At 38.3% G+C, this 17,213-nt stretch overlaps 1 protein-coding gene across 4 annotated transcripts; it reads right to left on the bottom strand.

Moving 5' to 3' along the window:
- Positions 1-1,011: 1,011 nt before the first annotated feature.
- On the bottom strand, positions 1,012-11,810 carry hnf4b (hepatic nuclear factor 4, beta). 4 transcript variants are annotated; one of them, XM_016680887.1, is made up of 10 exons: positions 11,513-11,810; positions 9,288-9,459; positions 8,141-8,235; positions 5,916-6,022; positions 4,491-4,622; positions 4,256-4,343; positions 4,028-4,180; positions 2,210-2,470; positions 2,020-2,101; positions 1,012-1,853 (listed from the first exon to the last, which is right to left on the bottom strand). In XM_016680887.1, coding segments are annotated over exons 1-10 (1,179 nt in total). In that variant the 5' UTR covers positions 11,601-11,810; the 3' UTR covers positions 1,012-1,852. The 4 variants fall into 4 exon arrangements, with proteins under 4 accessions (XP_016536373.1, XP_007570508.1, XP_007570509.1 ...); XM_007570446.2 differs by having other exon boundaries at positions 1,012-1,837; XM_007570447.2 differs by having other exon boundaries at positions 1,012-1,837; positions 2,210-2,467.
- Between the last annotated feature and the right edge of the window lie 5,403 nt (positions 11,811-17,213).

Raw genomic sequence — 17,213 nt, 5'->3', positions numbered from 1 at the left:
TCGTATTTTTTCTGTCACAGTGCAATTTATGTGAACTTGAAAAGGCTTTTTACTTCTAGAATAATGACTACAAACAAAAATGCTAGTGCCCTGAGCTCAAACTCTCAAATCATGTATTATGCAAACTACAGATGTTTATTCCTCTTTAAAATTGACTTTTTTTTTAGCTTCATTTTATGCTATTAAGTTATTCCCTCATCAAAAACATACCGGGAGTGTTGCTTTGATTCTTTCGTGCATATTTGACAAATTCTTGAATGTCCTGTGGAAGCCATTCAAGGGTGCCTAAATGCTTGTTCTCATCATCCCATTTCCGCCTAGCTCCCACCTCACAGAGGACCCCATCCCACTCTGCTCCTCCAGACTAGCGGTAGCAGCAATTGGCAAACATCTGGTGGAGCTCCAAGTCTGTTGAGCTCATCATGCAAACTACTTCTTAGTACAGCGATCCTAAGAATGGTCATAAACAGTATTATGAAAAGCATTGTTGTGATTATGTGCTGAAGGTGGAGTGTCAGAGTGAGACTTTAACCCCTATTTATTGATTATTAATATTTTAATCTGCAGAAATGCAACCAACATCATATTCTGTCAAGGTGAAAAAAGAACTTGGCCTAAAAGTGAAGGTTAAATTTTAAACAGCCAACCTTTACCCAAAGTTATATCATGACTTTTTGAAAAACTAAAGCTGGGGCTTTCTGAGCTTCTCATCAGAACGAGAATCTCAGTTACATGAGAGTCGCTGCTCCTCTGGGCTCTGAGGAGTCAACTGAGGCTGTCCGGCTTCAGGACGTCTCATGGGTTTCTTCCTTTGGAGGTTGTCCAGGCACAGCACCCCACTGGGATGGGGTGTAGAACTTGCTGAAGGGACACCATATTTATCCACTGTGGCCTTGGAGCTTCAAGTTGATCGAGAATGAGCCGGAAAGTAGGCCTAGGGTAGAAGTGCATCCTGTTTTCTCTCTTTGAAAGTGTTACCTCTTTGAAACAATGCAGAAGACAATGGATGTATAAATAGATGGATTTTATTCAGGGATTAGGTCTGCGATGTACATTATTTCTATTATGTTTTAATTGCCATTAATTTCACACATGGGTACTAGGCTGGGCTTACTCTTAATATTTGACCACAGAACATTAGACTCTTTTGCTAGCATTTTTGTCTGAAGACTCAGAATTTGGTAAAAAAAACAACAACAAAAAAACCAAAACATAAATTCTCAATTTCTGGACCAAGAGAAATATCTTTTGATATAGAGAAGTTGTGTTGTCAGTTTTGTGTGTATAAAGACGCAGCTAAGGAAGATTAAAAGTAAACTATTTCTTTCCTGGTGTTAATTTATAAAATCAGTCTTTTGAAAATGTCAAATAATAGCATTGTAGTGCCCTCTGCTGGACAACACTGTTCAGTTCAGTGCTCCAATATCAGAAATCAGTTTTCCTCTTTTTTTTTTCTAGTTGATATTCTAAATATTATCAGTTCAGTTGTTTGATTCCTGCCCGTATTTGAAACTTCACTTTTAAAATTTATATATATATATAAAAGCAATATATAGATTTAAAAACATTAGTTAAATAACTGCCAGCAACTTGTTTATTTCTGGGTGTTTTTTTGTTTGTTTTCATTATTGAGTTTGTGGTTGAGTCTCTATATGCCTGCTTGTGATCCTCTGAAGTCCTGGTAGGACTCCACTCGTCCTTCAGCTGAATTGTTGCTCCTTTAGGTGTTTACTTGTAGAGGACATGGACCTCTGGTTCAATGTGGGCGCATTGGCAGCCTCTCCATGTCTGTACACCTCAGTGCCAGTCTGTGTGGGCAGCAGGACGACTGCAAGACCTGACAGAAAAATCATCTATCATTGCTTTTAGTGTGGACTTCAGTGTTGAGTAACCATAAAATATAGAGAAAGGCATATTTGTGTTACGTTGATATTTAAACATTGAATTTTACTAGACTATTGGCCAAAATAAAATCATCTGGTGAAATATTGTTTCCATTTAATTGCTTTAATTACTTACTAGTGGAAGCATGGGAGCTCAGAGGTGAAGGTGGCAGGCGAAGGTCGGAGGTCATTCTGACGCTCACAGTTCAGGATACTGCCTAAAAGACGTAGGACACATTCGTAACAAATCCAACTATAAATGAAGACCACCATTCATTTAAGTTATTTCAATATTGATTTTGTAATTACAGTGCAGCGTTTCCTACCGGCACACTGCCCTTGGGTCGTTGCCGTTCCCTCTCCAAGCAGCATCTCCTGCAGCAGGCTGTCCAGTCTGGCTTCGCCGAGCAGCTTTGCCAAATGGAGCGTTTCCACCATCTGCCAGGAAATGCTCTGCAGAGCAGGAAGAATCAGCAGAAGTTCTCCTAACCTTCCTCTCTGATCACACGTCGCTTCCTCCAGTAGAACGTGGGACTGGAGACGCAAATATCGGATCAGCTGAGGGTGCTCCAGGCCTGGACAGTCTGCTGGAGAAAATGCAAGGAAAGTTAAACTTAGATGCAATTAGAGACTCAAGCAAAAAAGGAAAAATGATTTTCATAAAACTACTTTAAAAGCTGAACTTGCTACGGGTCACACAAACATGTAATTTGAGAATTTCAACTTTTTCTACAGGTCTTCTTAAAATGTCAGACCAGTCAAAATAGCATCTTGATCCAGCTGATTCCATCGAATCTCCAAGTGTTAAAATTATCTTATTGCCTTGACTAATTGAGAATATCAGAAAGTTTTGAATTAATCCACAATTGTCTCGGTTGCAATTTTATTTTTGTCAACTCTTGAGTGTAAGATTTTATTCAGTAGAAAGTGATAACAGACCCAGTTTGAACTGTACTAAGATACTTAAGACCAAACAAGAAACAAGCGATCTCTTAAAAGACGATGAAACAATCTTAAAGGAGCAGGAATTTGATAGAGCAGTTTTTATTTGCATTTTATTAAAATGTCATGCCCGATTTTTAACACCTTCTCAATAATCAACATAAGAACGTTGGAATTTCAGCAATCGCTCCTGTTGCATTTGCTGACCATCTTTTGCATGTTTCCACTGGTATTTTGATGAATTAGTCTTGTTGATGATCTCCAAGGTTTTGAAGCTTCTTCACACCGAGTTTGAACTCCCTCCATAGATTCTCTACCTAGGTTTTTGTCAGGACTCTGGTGTCGCCGAAATCGAATATAAGCCTAAATCTTATCCAGAGCTATGACTGGTTAGTCAGACTTTCCAGAGACTGATACAGATCGTAATTCAAGTAATATTATTGTTTCATTATCTGGTCGTTAAAACTTCCCCTTTTGGTATCAATTTATGGAGTAGAATTGATGTTATCTGTGTTAGATGTTTGTGTATTTCATTGACTGTTTTAGTGGTGGATAGATCTCACCTTTTTTATGAGTCACTATTTCCTGCTAAATGTTCTAATTATCTCTAAAGTGTTCATAGTACAGAAATAAATCAAAATCCTGAGGAATACACAAAAGTGTCCTTTGCTTTGATATAAATGGCAAAGATTGTTCAAGAGAAAGATCAAAACTATCTCCAGGTGCAAATCAGTGGAATATATTTTATATTTGTAAGCAATCTGAAAGGATTTTCCAAATGCTTATCAGTAAATCCACCCATACAGTTTAGCGTTATCCTGCTGTGTGGTTTATGAATTAAGGTATGATATGTTTAAATCACTGTCACAGACTGACTTTGTTGAACAAAGAGAAATCATTGTGGCAGTTCGTTTGTCGTTCTTTGGGTCTTCGCTCTACTTCTACTCCAGGGACCTCAGATCAGCATGTCATTAATCTCAGCAGGCGGCCAAATCTACCTGAAAGTCAAGAACTTCAACATATCCAAATGTTTTACTCCTAAAATCCAGTTTAGCCACACCACTCAGAAGGATATCCGGGGGTGGAAGGGATGGCAAGAATATAAATGGACCTAAACTGAAAATGAATTCTGTTCTTGTGATGCCACAGAAAGTTTTGTTAGATAAATTATAACACATAGATTTAGAGAGGTGTGGGCTGACCTGGGGCAAAGAAAACTATGGCTCTCAGGCAAGCAAACTCTTTGTCTGTAATGTCCAGTTCCCTGAGAGGCTTGACGAGCTCCTCCTGGATTCTGGTAGCCACTCTGGACACTTCCAACTCCGCTCCTCTCAGGGGGATCACAAAGTCGTTGCCTGCTCAAGAAACAAAACATACATAATCGGAACAATTTCTGCAGAAATGGATGGTGTTCAAACTGCTTATTTTACCTAAAAGAATGACGTCATTATAGGGTAGCGAACGTCTTGCTGCCCCCAGAATCAGATGTTCAGCAGAATGGGTTCGCAGAAGGGTTACCTACAAACGGACATGGATGTAGGTTTCATAATTTAAATGGAAGCTGCTGCAACAAACAATCATTCGTTGTTTATTGATTCTGCTTCGTATGTATGTAGAGCATCTTTCAGTGTCAAAGCACTTTGCATAAATGAAAGCTCCTCTCACCCTGTCATCTATGTGAAGGCTGCAAAACTCTGGGATATGTTTGGCCCATTCCACCAGCAGGAGGAGCTGTTGCTTCATTGATTCAAACACGTCTCCCACACGGGCTGTTTTCTTGGCGCTGATCTCACGACTCTGAGGTGAGAACAGAACGAAAAGCAACCCTGAATAATGCACCGGTGGTCAAGGGGTCCAACAGTTATGCAGGTAAATCAGTTTTCTTTTAAGTGTAATTTTATTTCGATCTTTTCAAAACTGGGTTTTAAACGGCAGCATCAAAATCTACTTTCTTGCTTAGGTAGAAAATACAAACGGACTCCAGCTGATGCCAACTTCCTTTAAACTTTTTCTCATCAAAAACACGGCAAAATCCGCATAGTTTTTCCAATTGAACACGTTGTACAATACAATCTTGTAAATTGCCAACTAATGCCTAACAAATTGTTCTTATTAAATTAAATCAATTTAAATTTAATTAATGTTTGCTTGATTCAGTGCCATTTATTTCCACCCGTTCCCTATTTGGATTGAGTGGAGCGTTGATTTAATTGGTTTGAGTAGGAGAACTGTGAAGGCAGGAGATTTAAGGATATAAAAATTGTCAAATGCAGGCTTTACCTTTGGGACTAGCTACCATTTGTAAGTGCTTCAATTCCAAGGGTAAATATGAATTTAGAGTAACCTACATTGCAAGTTATCTAATTAAAATGAGCTTTTATTGAGTTGATAGAAATATTTCAGTAATTTCATTTTTTTTGTTCTGTCAGTTGGCAAACAACCCTGCAGCAGAATCAGTTTAACCTGATCTAAGTGGGAAGAAGTTTGACCTTGAGCTGACTGGTGTTTCTCTTAGCATGTGATGCTACAGTGGCATCTTCCTACAGTAACCCAGGGCAGACAGACAGAAAACAAAGGTCGTCTTTCACAATTTCCTCGGCAGCCACACCATACACACATACATCAATAATAATAATAATAAAGGAAAGTACTCGCTTTTTATATAGATTTTTGTTAAAAATGTTGCATTCCTCAAATTTAAGAAAACTGCTTCTCTTTTTCAAAATCAACTCTGAGGGCTTCTAGTTGTTGTTTTTTTTCCCCTGTGCATTCCTTTTGAATGTTAAAAACGCATATCTGGTTGTTATTACGTACTTGAAGGCAAAAGACCTCAATGCCAGACCTCTTGGTACATCAAATGGGCCATGATTAGAAGAGGTCCCTGTGCAATTTTGTCCTTTAGTTCAATTAGGAGTAACTAAATCCAACCCAAGGAGAGTCTGTCTAAAATGTAATCCAAGATTTTTTTTTTTTCATCTCTGACCTTCACCTAAGTTATTCTCAGTAACAGAAAGGGATCATTTAGCAGTCACGAATAGGGAAGTATCAGTATTCATCACAGATAATCTGAGATCCTAAGCAGTGTGTTACCTGTTGCACGCTGTTCTCTGCCTGCAGCAACACGTTGATGGACAGAGTTCCTACCGGTTGTCCCTTGGCTCTGTGGGGGTTGATGCAGTCTCTCTCATTCTGAACAGCTGGATACCAAAACAAGGAGAGTTTCTTAAGAAAAGTTCATTAGTTCCTTCATATATAGCCTCTGTCTTCTACACCCTGTAAAAGAAGCTTCTTTATTGAACTTTGTCTATCCTCAGGTTTCACTGAGATGCTGTTGATTTTGGGTAACAACTTAAACCACAAAAGTGAAGTTCTTCCTTTTATAAAACTACTCATTTTTGAAGTACTGATTTTTTTCCCCCTTCTTCTAGCAGTTCATATCTACACTGTTATGTATTGTTACAGCCTGTCAGGTTTGTGTGAGACAGCTGTCTATCTTGTCATTATTTTGAACAAAATGGGTATTACTACTGTGTGTGAACTCAGCCGGCTGCATGGCTTGCAGCAAGAAGGTCATGGGTTCAAATCCAGACCTGCAGTCAAGTCTGCATGTTCTCCCAGTGCAGTACTCTGGCTTTTCCTCAGTTCAGAAATATGCATGTTGGGCTAACTTCTCTATATTAGGATTAGTGACTGTGGGTGTGCATTGTCGTTTGTAGTGTGTTTTTATTTTTGCTCTGAAATGAACTGGCAGCATGTCCTCTACCTCTCACCCAATAACCACTAACGATGGACACCATCCCAACCCTGCCATTGTAAGCCGGTGTAAACAATGATGAATAGGCAGTAGCTATTCACTTCCAGAAAGTTGATGGAAATTTATAACTGCAATATCACCCAGTTGCCATTTTCATGTAGTGATAATGAACAGAGAAGACTGGAATAATGTCGAGAGAAAGGCAAAACTTCTGATTTGTTCAGCCTACGTCATTTAGTCATTGTCCTTTCTGTGTGTGACTCAAAAATACATGAAGTCTGAATCAAAACCCAAAATCAAAAGTGGGTTGTGACTGTAAAACCTAAAAGGCTCTGCTCAACGCGTCTTTATGCACTTCATTCAAAGAGGTGAATCTCTCCTGCTTTTCAGTTTGTCGATCATTGGGACACATTCACTGGACTCAAGTGATTTCTAGACTCTTGGGATCAATTGGCCAGACTTCTGTTGAATTAGATCGGTCACTTTAAAGGTGGTGAATGTACATGCAATTACTTAGTTTTTGTTTTATTATTTTGTAGAATTAGATTTCACTTTGACGTCTTTTCAAAGGTCAATTTTGCTGATCACAATTGATTTGTAAAGGGAGTAAAACACCTAAGGGGGTGAATACTTTTTGTAGAAACTGTAGTAGCGGATAGTGTTTGAATCACTGTCTGATGTATAATTGTCTTAAACATGTCGTCTTCAACAGCTAATTACATAAGCTTCTGACAATGAAATTAGAGCATCGTCTGCTGCTCTCAAAGCAATATCATATTTCTTGATTAATTTTATGTACGGCTCATTATGAACAGCACTCAGACTGATTTCAGTAAGCCTACAAAGTCAAACGCACGCCGCCGCCGCACAGTAATCATTCATCAGAAGCTTAGAAAACACATTAATCAAGATACATGTGAAAGTAAATGAGCTGTTGGCCACCTTTTGAGCTTTACTGACATTTTCTATTTAATTCTAAAGGATTTTTTGTGGGTCAGCAGTTAAGTCCAGATTTTGAGCAAACGGTTACAACATGCTCAGAGGTCAAGTATGAAACTCCAGCATGGTGGAGACTTGTGCATTGCTTCACCACGGCTGTGCTTCAAGCTCAACTCAGAAGTGATGTTGCAGCATGTTATGGAAATCAGGCAAATTAGTGAAGTACAGATTTAAATTTTTTGCCTCTGGCCTTCACTTCAGAGTGTTGGGAGAAACATTATTCCAGGAAAATGCGAACCAAATATTAGTCCATGCTAAGGAATTTTAATTATTCATGTGTGGAGAATAGACCCTTTCTCTCTGCATATGCGTCAGTCAGTGAAAGATGAGGCTAATGACATGCATTGCACACAAGCACACTTAGAAAAATGAACAATAACATGTTAAAGATCAAAACGTTTTCCTTTTGTTCAGTTGAAACAAGTCTTAATTGATTTAAACACACACATTTAGACAAGGGAGTTATAATAGGAAACAATTATGCAAGCTTTTGTGGTTTAATTAAAATGTGCTGTCTGAATACTGAAGGCAGTTTGTCTATTTTTTCAAAAGAGGCTCTGACCTTCCTTTCTCATTCCAGCCTTGAAACATTTCTGCAGTCTGCAGTAACGACACTGGTTCCTTTTGTCTTTGTCCACAACACATTGCCGGTTGAACCTGAAAATGTGCACCATGTTGAAGCATGCGTACATATTTACAGTTGCTACAAGTGAAGACAACATCATTCTGACTTGGACTGTGATTACAATTCAGTTAATTTATATAGAGCAGATTCATTTTACAAGACACTTTATAATTTAATCAAGGTAACGATGGTGGCATCAATTGGGGTAAAAAAAACAAAAACAAAGTTTGATTTAAGGAAATCACACAGTTTTTATTGAGCTGCTAACTTCCAATACTTTCCACTTTCCACAACAGACAGAAATGTTAATTATTTTACTGTATATAAATATTGTGACAAGTGAAAGAGAAAAACTTCACTTTAGCAGGAAGAAACATCCAACAGATCCCGGCTCAGTGTGAGCGCCCTTCAGCTTTATGCTCAGCTGACTTTGTGCTGTACTACAGGTAGGATCACAAAGGAAAACAGTAACTGTTTCTAAATGATGACCATATCAACTACACTGAAAAGATATAAAAGGGTTAACATTTCACTAAATCATATATAATACGTTGAGATGAAATCTATTTTTGTGTTTTTGAGCTACGCAAATAAACCCTTTTTTCGTCTGTGTGTGTGAACACGTGTACATATATTTACATGTATGTACACATATGGATGGGTCAAACATTGTGTCTCCCATTTCTCAAAGTCTTATATAAAAGGAGCTTTTATCATGGAGAGTATGAGTTTATTTGGTTTTATGGGTTTATATTTTCAATTATTCACAATTTCTCCAGGGTTCACATATGCCTCTGTTCTTTCAGGGCTACTTATGTAATCAGCTCCATTAAAAATATAGAGATCGCTTGACACTTTAGGTTTTACTTTGAAAGTCTGCAACACTGACTCCAGTGACATCAGCTTTGACACTTTATTAAACTTAACTAGTTTCCTCCTGGAGCCACTAAAGCCTTTATGAAACTTTTATAGCATATGAAGCGGGGCTCCCCGGCACCTCTAATCAGGGTTTAACATCGTTTCATATTGGGATATTCAGGCTTTTCTGTGCCAAAGCAAACATTTTGGTATGATGAAACTTAACCTGCAGTTGTATGTTTGGTTGCTGCGAATGCTCCTCCTGAAGAATCCCTTGCAGCCATCACAGCTGGACGCGCCGTAGTGTTTACCCGTGGCTCTGTCTGCACATATGAAGCAACGACTCCCACCTCCATAGGTCTGGGAAGCCGACGACTTGGATACTGGCTCTGGTGCATCTGCAGATTGTAAGATGGAAGAGATGAACAATCCCAGGCTAATGATTGAGCTACTTGTCGTAAACACACCTAAGGGAGAAAAACAACTTTGCTCCAGAGGCATTTCTGTCACGACCTCCTGAGAACATCAGCTGTGTTAAAATCAAACGGACTCCAGGATGGAGATTATATCTCTTGATCCCTCTCATCAATTAGGGCACATTAAATCTAATCTCCCCTCTGTGGAAACCAACACCTGTATGCAGGGGTACGGCTTCAGAACGCCAGAATCATCTGGCCGTCGTTTTATCGTCCAGTTTGGTTGAGTGCGACGATATTAAAAGCAGGGTTATACAGTCTGAAGACTTATCACTGCTTTGAGTGTGAATGCCAAGGGCCCTCTGAGGAGCTCTGCCAGTTATTACTCAGGAGGAGAAGGAAACTCCCCATTTAATTAAAACAGCTAGAGGTCAATGTGAAGCAAAGTCCAGCACTCTCCTTTGGCTAATTTTTACTACGGGCAGGCGGGCCTCCCTTCCATGTTGCTCTAAAGCGCCCGCTGCCAGTGTTTGACTGCTGCTGTGGAGACTGTACAGACCCCAGGCAATAATGTCTGCAAATTGCACACTTCGTTTAAGCAGATGAGGCAGCTGGGGATTACGATTTAACAAGGAAAAGGCTTTCTGTGGTCAAAGATCAGTTAGATTGAATTAAGAGATTAGAATACGTTCGCCTCGCAGTTATATGGATTTGAGGAGCAGCCTGGTGATAAAAGCGCTCTCCACTTAAGACAGAGGAGAAAGAGCCTGATTCGCCTCCGCAGAGGCTTAATTGGAAGAAGGATTTTCAGATCATTGAAGATTTATGAAATGTAAACTAATATTGACTTGAAATGATGTGTTGATGTTGTGATGTATTTTGCCTCGCAAAAGATTCATAGACCTGAAACTTTTTGCCACGTCTCTCAAACACAAACTTAGTTGTTATTATTTTATGTGATGGACAAACGCAAATTAGCACATAATTGTAGTGGGGGAAATTTTTTTATATATTTCTTTCACAGCTAAAAAGTGTAGTGAGCATATGAAATTAGCCACTCAACTAAATGCCTCCATACATCACCTAATTAGTTAATAAAATCCACATTTGTGTGCAATCTTATTAGACCATTCACAGCTTCCCTGGGAAAACTCCACGAAGACTAAAGAAGCATAGCAAACAGGCCACGTCAGATGAAATGAAAAGGGCGTGCTCATACATGCAAGAATGCAGCAGTGAAGAAAACAACACGTCACACTGTGAACGCACCATCCCCACCGTGAAACATGGCGATGGTCAGCATCCACTTGCGGAAATACTATTCAGCAGCAGGACAGAGAAACGGCTTTGAGATGCTAGGGCGATTACACGTGGCAATAGTCGAAGAGAACCTGTTAAATGTTTGATAAATGCTTTAAACATACATCCAAAGCTTCAGCGGGATAGACTGAGTCATATTCGTGGATTAGAATAACCCAAAGACCAGACACAAAATTCAAAAGGAGAATATCTGAAAAGATTTGAAAGTTAAAGTCTCGGTCATCTATTTTGCAAAGGTTTTATTGGCAAAAATGTGCATTTTCTAGTTGTGCAAAGCTGGTGCAGTCCTTCCTACAGACAGTTTCATGTGTTCTTGCATCAAAGTACAGATGAAACTGTTTTGACTCAGGAGTCTTAAATCTGAATGCATCCCACACCTGCAACATTTTTTTTGAGCAACGTATTCTTTTTGCCTCAAATTTGTAATCGTAAATTACATTACATTGGTCCGTCATACAAATTTCTGACAAAATGCATTGTTTGTGGCTGTAATATGAGGAAAATTTGAAAAGAAGTTAAAATATTTTGTCAACTGATTTGTAAGAAGACTGCAAGAGCACAAACTAGGTTTGACCTGTGAGTAGAAATGTTCTAAGGCTCGATTGTCTACTGCGGCGAAGAAGATTGATAGTAAACATGGTTGTGTGTAGAAAGTCCAAGTGAGAAAACTCAGAAAGCTTACACGTTTGTTTAGATAAAAACAGAACGATCATACCTGTTGCACTTCCTGGTAGTGGAAACAGCAGGAAACTGTCAAAGTCTTCAGTGGCTGCTGCAAGAATGATTGTCCCAGGAAGCTTCATGGTTCAGATGGTTTGATGGGTTTTCAAGCCTGATCTGCAAAACTCGACCGGTGTCAGTGAGGTTTTTCACTCAGTTCAGTGGCTCTTTCTCACAGGCCTTAATGATCAGTTCAGGCTCTTTCCTTTATTTATTTATTTTTTAATCTTCTGAGGGAGCATCTAGTCCTGTAGTGCGACTCCAAATGTTCTTTTGGTGAGTTGAGAAGCTTCCTCTGCGATGTCCCACTTTCATTGACCTTAGTGCTGAAATTCGGTCCACTGTTTGTTTACTCTTTTCACATCAGTTACACAAATAAAGGGGAAAGTTCGGCGACAGATAAGAGTTTCCGTGAGGACAACGAGCAGATAAACATGTGTGACAAAGACTTGTCGGTGGTATGAAACAACTCGACGATACTTGGTCTTTTTTTTTGTTGTTGTTTTTTTATTGTAGAGATTTTAAAACGTCAATAAAGTCAAACAAGCATCCAAAGGTTGCCTGCTGGGATGTTTTCTTTTATTGAATTTTAGCTGAAAATCTTACTGGGTTTCTCTTAGCTTGAGTAATCAATATCACACTCAGGAGTTTTTTTTTTTTTTTTTTTGCACAAACAAATACGGCATTACACTGTTGAGAAGAGCGTTTGTGATGTCTGATTAACCTTTTTGTTTTATCTCTGAGGAATGACAAAATGCCTCCTTGCAGGGGGTGCGTGTGACATTTGTTCAAAGTGGATAGCTTTCTCTTTTTCTTTTTCTTCCACTGATAAAGGTGTTTTAGCTCCATGATGGTGAAAAGCTTTTGTTAATCTTGACTCATAAGCATATCTTTGCCAGAAGTCTCTGGCTGCAGTGATTCAAGTAACTCGTCTTTTTTTCCTGAAATTTGAGATGCATTATTACGGCTACGAAAAATATACATTAAATTACAGGCTAAGACAAATGTATATAAAGCAGTTGTAGTTATTTTTTCTGTGATGGGAGGGATCTGTATGGCATTTAAAAACTGGCTATAAAAAACAATTTTTTAATTGCATGAATACAGTTGAGTAATTTTCATTCAGCTTCAGCAAGGAATTAACAAATTTTAACATTCATTTAAAAAGCTCCGCGTAATCCCAAATGCAGCATCAATAAAAATATAATCTATGTAACGAAAAGCAAATAAAAACAAGAAAATTTAACAGACGGATCTCTTTTTTTATTTAATTTTTAAAAAAAAATTTTCCTCACAAATTATAACAAATTATACGTCACTCCACATATGAGCTTCCCAAGTGATGAAATCCATCATACTTTAGTATAATAGGATTTCCTGGGTGAGTGGTACTCCTTCCTTCAATGTCATGCTAGGCCGCAGGTCAGACCTCCCCTGGCAGTGGCTCAGGCAGTCGAGCTTTATTTAGGTGATTGATAGATCGTAAAAGCCACCAAGTCATAAGAGCGCTGCAAAATGGGAGCCTCTGGTCGGTGAGGTTCTATCAACGAAGAAATAAAGTGACCCATGAATACTGATTGTCTGGCTTTTAGCATCCAAAACACACCAGACTGAAGATGTGTGTTATATTGTGGTATCTGCAGTCTGAGTTTAAAACATAGGTATTTTCAGATCCTGCAGACTGAATGTTTAAGTTGTTTTTAACTCGGTTCAACACTCATCACTTAAAACAAAAAGTGCTCTGTTTCACGCAGTTTCTAATTTATTAGAATTTCCTAATTTCCCTAAAAGCAAGAAATGAGTCTAAGTTTGTCCGCTAGGGGGAGACAGAGTACACTCTATGCATCCAAATTTGCCTGTGTTTTACAACTATTTTTATTTGATCTGAAGAATTTAGGGTTTAATGTCTCTGCACACAGCTAAGGTAAAATTATTTATACCCACGGTTGATTGAGATTTGACTCCTCTTTTGATTTGATCAACATGTTTCTCCAGACAGGAAGTAATGTTTTAAATCTGCCCAAGTTTCCTGTCTTGTACTTATTGACAGTGATTGGAAGCTTCTCTGAGCAATTATAAAACAACTGAACATCAACAGTGTGTTCATCCTTTTCAAAAGAAAGTAAAACAGAGAAAAATGAAATTGTTTTATTTCCAAAGAGGCGGATTACATATATAAATGATGCACAAACGTAATCAAAATAACGTAATCCGAAGAAATGGCGGATTAAAATTGACTAACCTGTATAGAAATCAAAAGTCATTAGAAGAAAAACTTTACGGTAAAATGAGACAAAAACTCTCATCAGCATTCATAAAAATCTGCTGGGTCTATTGAGGTGATAAATGAAGACGCAGGAAAATCCACCAATTTTATTCCAACTTCCCAACGTTTTTATATAAAAGAAAACGAACAAAAACCTTTCAGAGAAGACATTTTGATGTCCTGACCTCTGTCCTTTTAGAAAGCATATTTACCATCACTACTGTTGATTCCTTGCCAGAAGATCCACAATTTGGTCAATTATGCAAACAAACTGTGATCAAATGTCCAAGCAGAATTTTGCAAACAGGCTGCATAACGTCTAAGTTCATGGTGCAACCTGTCCAAGGACATTAAAACTGGATGGGTGTTTTTGACTTTGTCAGTACATTGTCGATCCTTTTCACGTTGATGTCAACAAATCCAGAATAAATACAAAAGCGTTTTCCTTCATGAGCACTTATTACATTGTTATACATTTAACTCATTTAACTTGGAAAATTTGAAAGTGTCTTTTCCAGATTGTCTCACACAGACTAAGAGGCAGACATAAATTTTGTCCTTGTTACTCTGTGACTTGGATTTTACACTGATGCTAAGAGTTCAAGGCTCTCAGCCAAAAAGATAGAACATCAAAGTTGGGCAGAAGACGGGAACAAAACATGCATTAATGAGGAAACAGAACAGGGTAACGTTATGAAAATGTTGCAATAGATGGCAAATTGATGTAAGAAAGGATCCAAAATGCATAAGGCATCATTGATTCCTTGCAAAGAGCCAAAATACCCAATTACCCACACATGCACACACAAGTCCTTGGACTGTAAGAGGAAACTAATAGGGGAAACAAAAAAGAAAAAAAAAAAAGAAAGAGCCCACATGTTAACTTTACGCAAATAAAGTTTTGGCTAAAATTGAAACAATGCCTCTTAGCTGTAAGGTGACAAACACACCCACAAATTCAAGATAAGCAACTGGTTAAGGGAAAAGACAAATTGGAGGAAAGTGATTAATTAACAAAAAGAAAAACTGAACTAGACACAAAGAAACTACAAACCAAGAGGAAAAGAATGAACTAATCTAAGGGAAATGATACCAAATGCACAAAGACCAGAAATTTAAAAATATAAAACTGTATGACAATAACTAGAGATAATTATAATCAATAGAAACAAAAAGAAACCAAAACAAACATGTTGATCAAAACTGATGAGGATTTTAAAGTCTTTGTGGAGTGTTTGAAATTTACTTGATCTTTAGATGGTCTGACTTCGCTGGGCTTTTGCAAAGATTCGTAACTGTCTTCAATATTCCACAAATAAATTATCTTCCCATCTGTAAAAAGAGGGACTTCATTTTTTTGTGAACAGGTCTATAATCCTCTCTGAAGACATTGCTATTGTTTTTTTTCTTTCTGGCATTGTGCTAACGCTACATGCTACAGCAAAGGAAAATTCCCCAACTGCTTTAAAATTACCAGGCTCATTTGATGACGATACAAACTTTGTTTAATTATCAGCACCAAGTTGCTACTTTTCATTTTTGAATCATGTTAACATCAAGGGAGTATTGCCTTTTCATGGTCATTTGATGACGACACTGTAGGATCTATTGCACTTACCATTAGACTGAAAAACATGCTAGAATCTGGAAAAGCCCAAATCTTTTGAAGCATAAATGAACAAGAACCTGACAGGCTCTTCTTTAGCTTTACATTAACTACGCGCGCCAACATCCACCACACCACAATATCATATTTTTCTTTCTGCTCATTCTGAGTGATTAGGGTTACTTACAAAAGATATAGTTCATGCATTTGTTTTTCATTTTAAACATCTGCAATTCTAGTCGCATAAAGTTTTACTTGAACACATTAAACTGTCTCTAGCTGGAGATATATGTGGAGCTTGCGTGGAAAACGTAAGATGTTGTATATCAAATGTCTGCTGAGGTGATTCCTGGGAACTATAAGCTATATTTTGGACTCTTTAGTCAAGTTGGATGACGCATTAACTGAATGCATACTCGATCATTAAAATATTAAACATCTTTTTTAGTCTGTATAGCAATAGGTCAGAAACACCTGGGATTTTGATCCGGTCAGTTAGACAGGAGCAGAAGTTGTGGTTGGTCAGTATCGGCTGTTATGGCGGTAATGAAATAACCAACAATTGCACTATAGGGACAACAATGAAATGGTAATCAAGACAGTAATTTAGTGGGTTTGAGTCCCGGATCCGCCCTGGTGCACGACAACGCCCAGGCTCATGTCATGAATGTATGCAGCTAGTTCCTGGAGAATGAAAGCATTGATACCATTGACTGATCCTGCTGTGATTACATTTCGGTTAAAAGTACTTGCCTACTGCATGCATTTTCACTTTGGTTTGTGGTTTGGAAAGTGGAATAGCTGACTTCACCAACTTCAAAAATCTTGTTTCCTGTCAGAATCCCGTCTGCCAAAGTTGCCACAACATATTTTTTTATTAAACCTGCAGTCTACTCACTTACTGTGACCGAAAGGAAGGAAGGAAGTTCACCATTTCCCTGTCCTCCTTAATTGTGATAAGGTAGACACATAATTCATTAATGTTTTAATTGAATGAAGTGATGAGGGGAGACATGGGTGTGTAATTAATTTTAATTAATTGTAATTATTACTGACTGTAATTAATCAATGCGTTTTGCTGAAACATTTTTTTCTGCAGATTTGGGAGTGTCTTTCACATTAATTAAACGTCTTGTGTTGCCTAATCACCAATGACCAGTTTTAAGTTTGAGGCACTAAAAACTTGCCTCAAACTAAATTCATTTGTACATCTGATTCAGTGTACATCTAAGTAAGGACCTGTATGAAATTAATTGGGGTTCAGACTGTTTTTTTTTTTTGTTTTTTTTTGTGCACTTACTTCCCAAAATGTTCCTGTTTTTTGCCAAATGGAGGAGATTGCTGCCATTAGGATCCACCTGTAACAGCTAAGGAATGCAAATATTTAGCAAATATTTGCAATAGTTCTGGACTTAGCTGTACATACGTCTTACGGTTCCAGTTATGCCAGCGCTTAGGTCTACTGTTGGGCAGTGGTAACAGTAGACCAGTTAGTTAAAGCATACATTTTGGTGTCCGTCGTCCTTGCTCATCCCACAGTGGTCATATCGCTCATGGTGAACACATCTCTGCCCCCTTTGAACATTTCTTCCGCATGTAAGGAATTAAGGAGAGGGTCTCTGACCTCGGAGCCCAAGGGACATGCTGAAATGGTGGAGGGGCTGGAAAACATGAAGCGGGAGCTGGAAAGAGCAGCAGGTAAATCACATGTGAAGCAGCAGCACATCTTGAGTCGACTGCTTGAACTAGCTCACAGACGTCACCTCCTTTGATTATATTTAAAGCACATTTTCGTTTTATGCCCAGCTGCTCTTTGTAACTACA

The sequence above is a fragment of the Poecilia formosa genome, unplaced genomic scaffold (assembly GCF_000485575.1).
Source record: "Poecilia formosa unplaced genomic scaffold, Poecilia_formosa-5.1.2 Scaffold261, whole genome shotgun sequence".
Classification (NCBI taxonomy): domain Eukaryota; kingdom Metazoa; phylum Chordata; class Actinopteri; order Cyprinodontiformes; family Poeciliidae; genus Poecilia; species Poecilia formosa.
The sequence above is the reverse complement of the archived record's forward strand: the minus strand, read 5'-3'. Positions and strand labels throughout refer to the sequence as shown.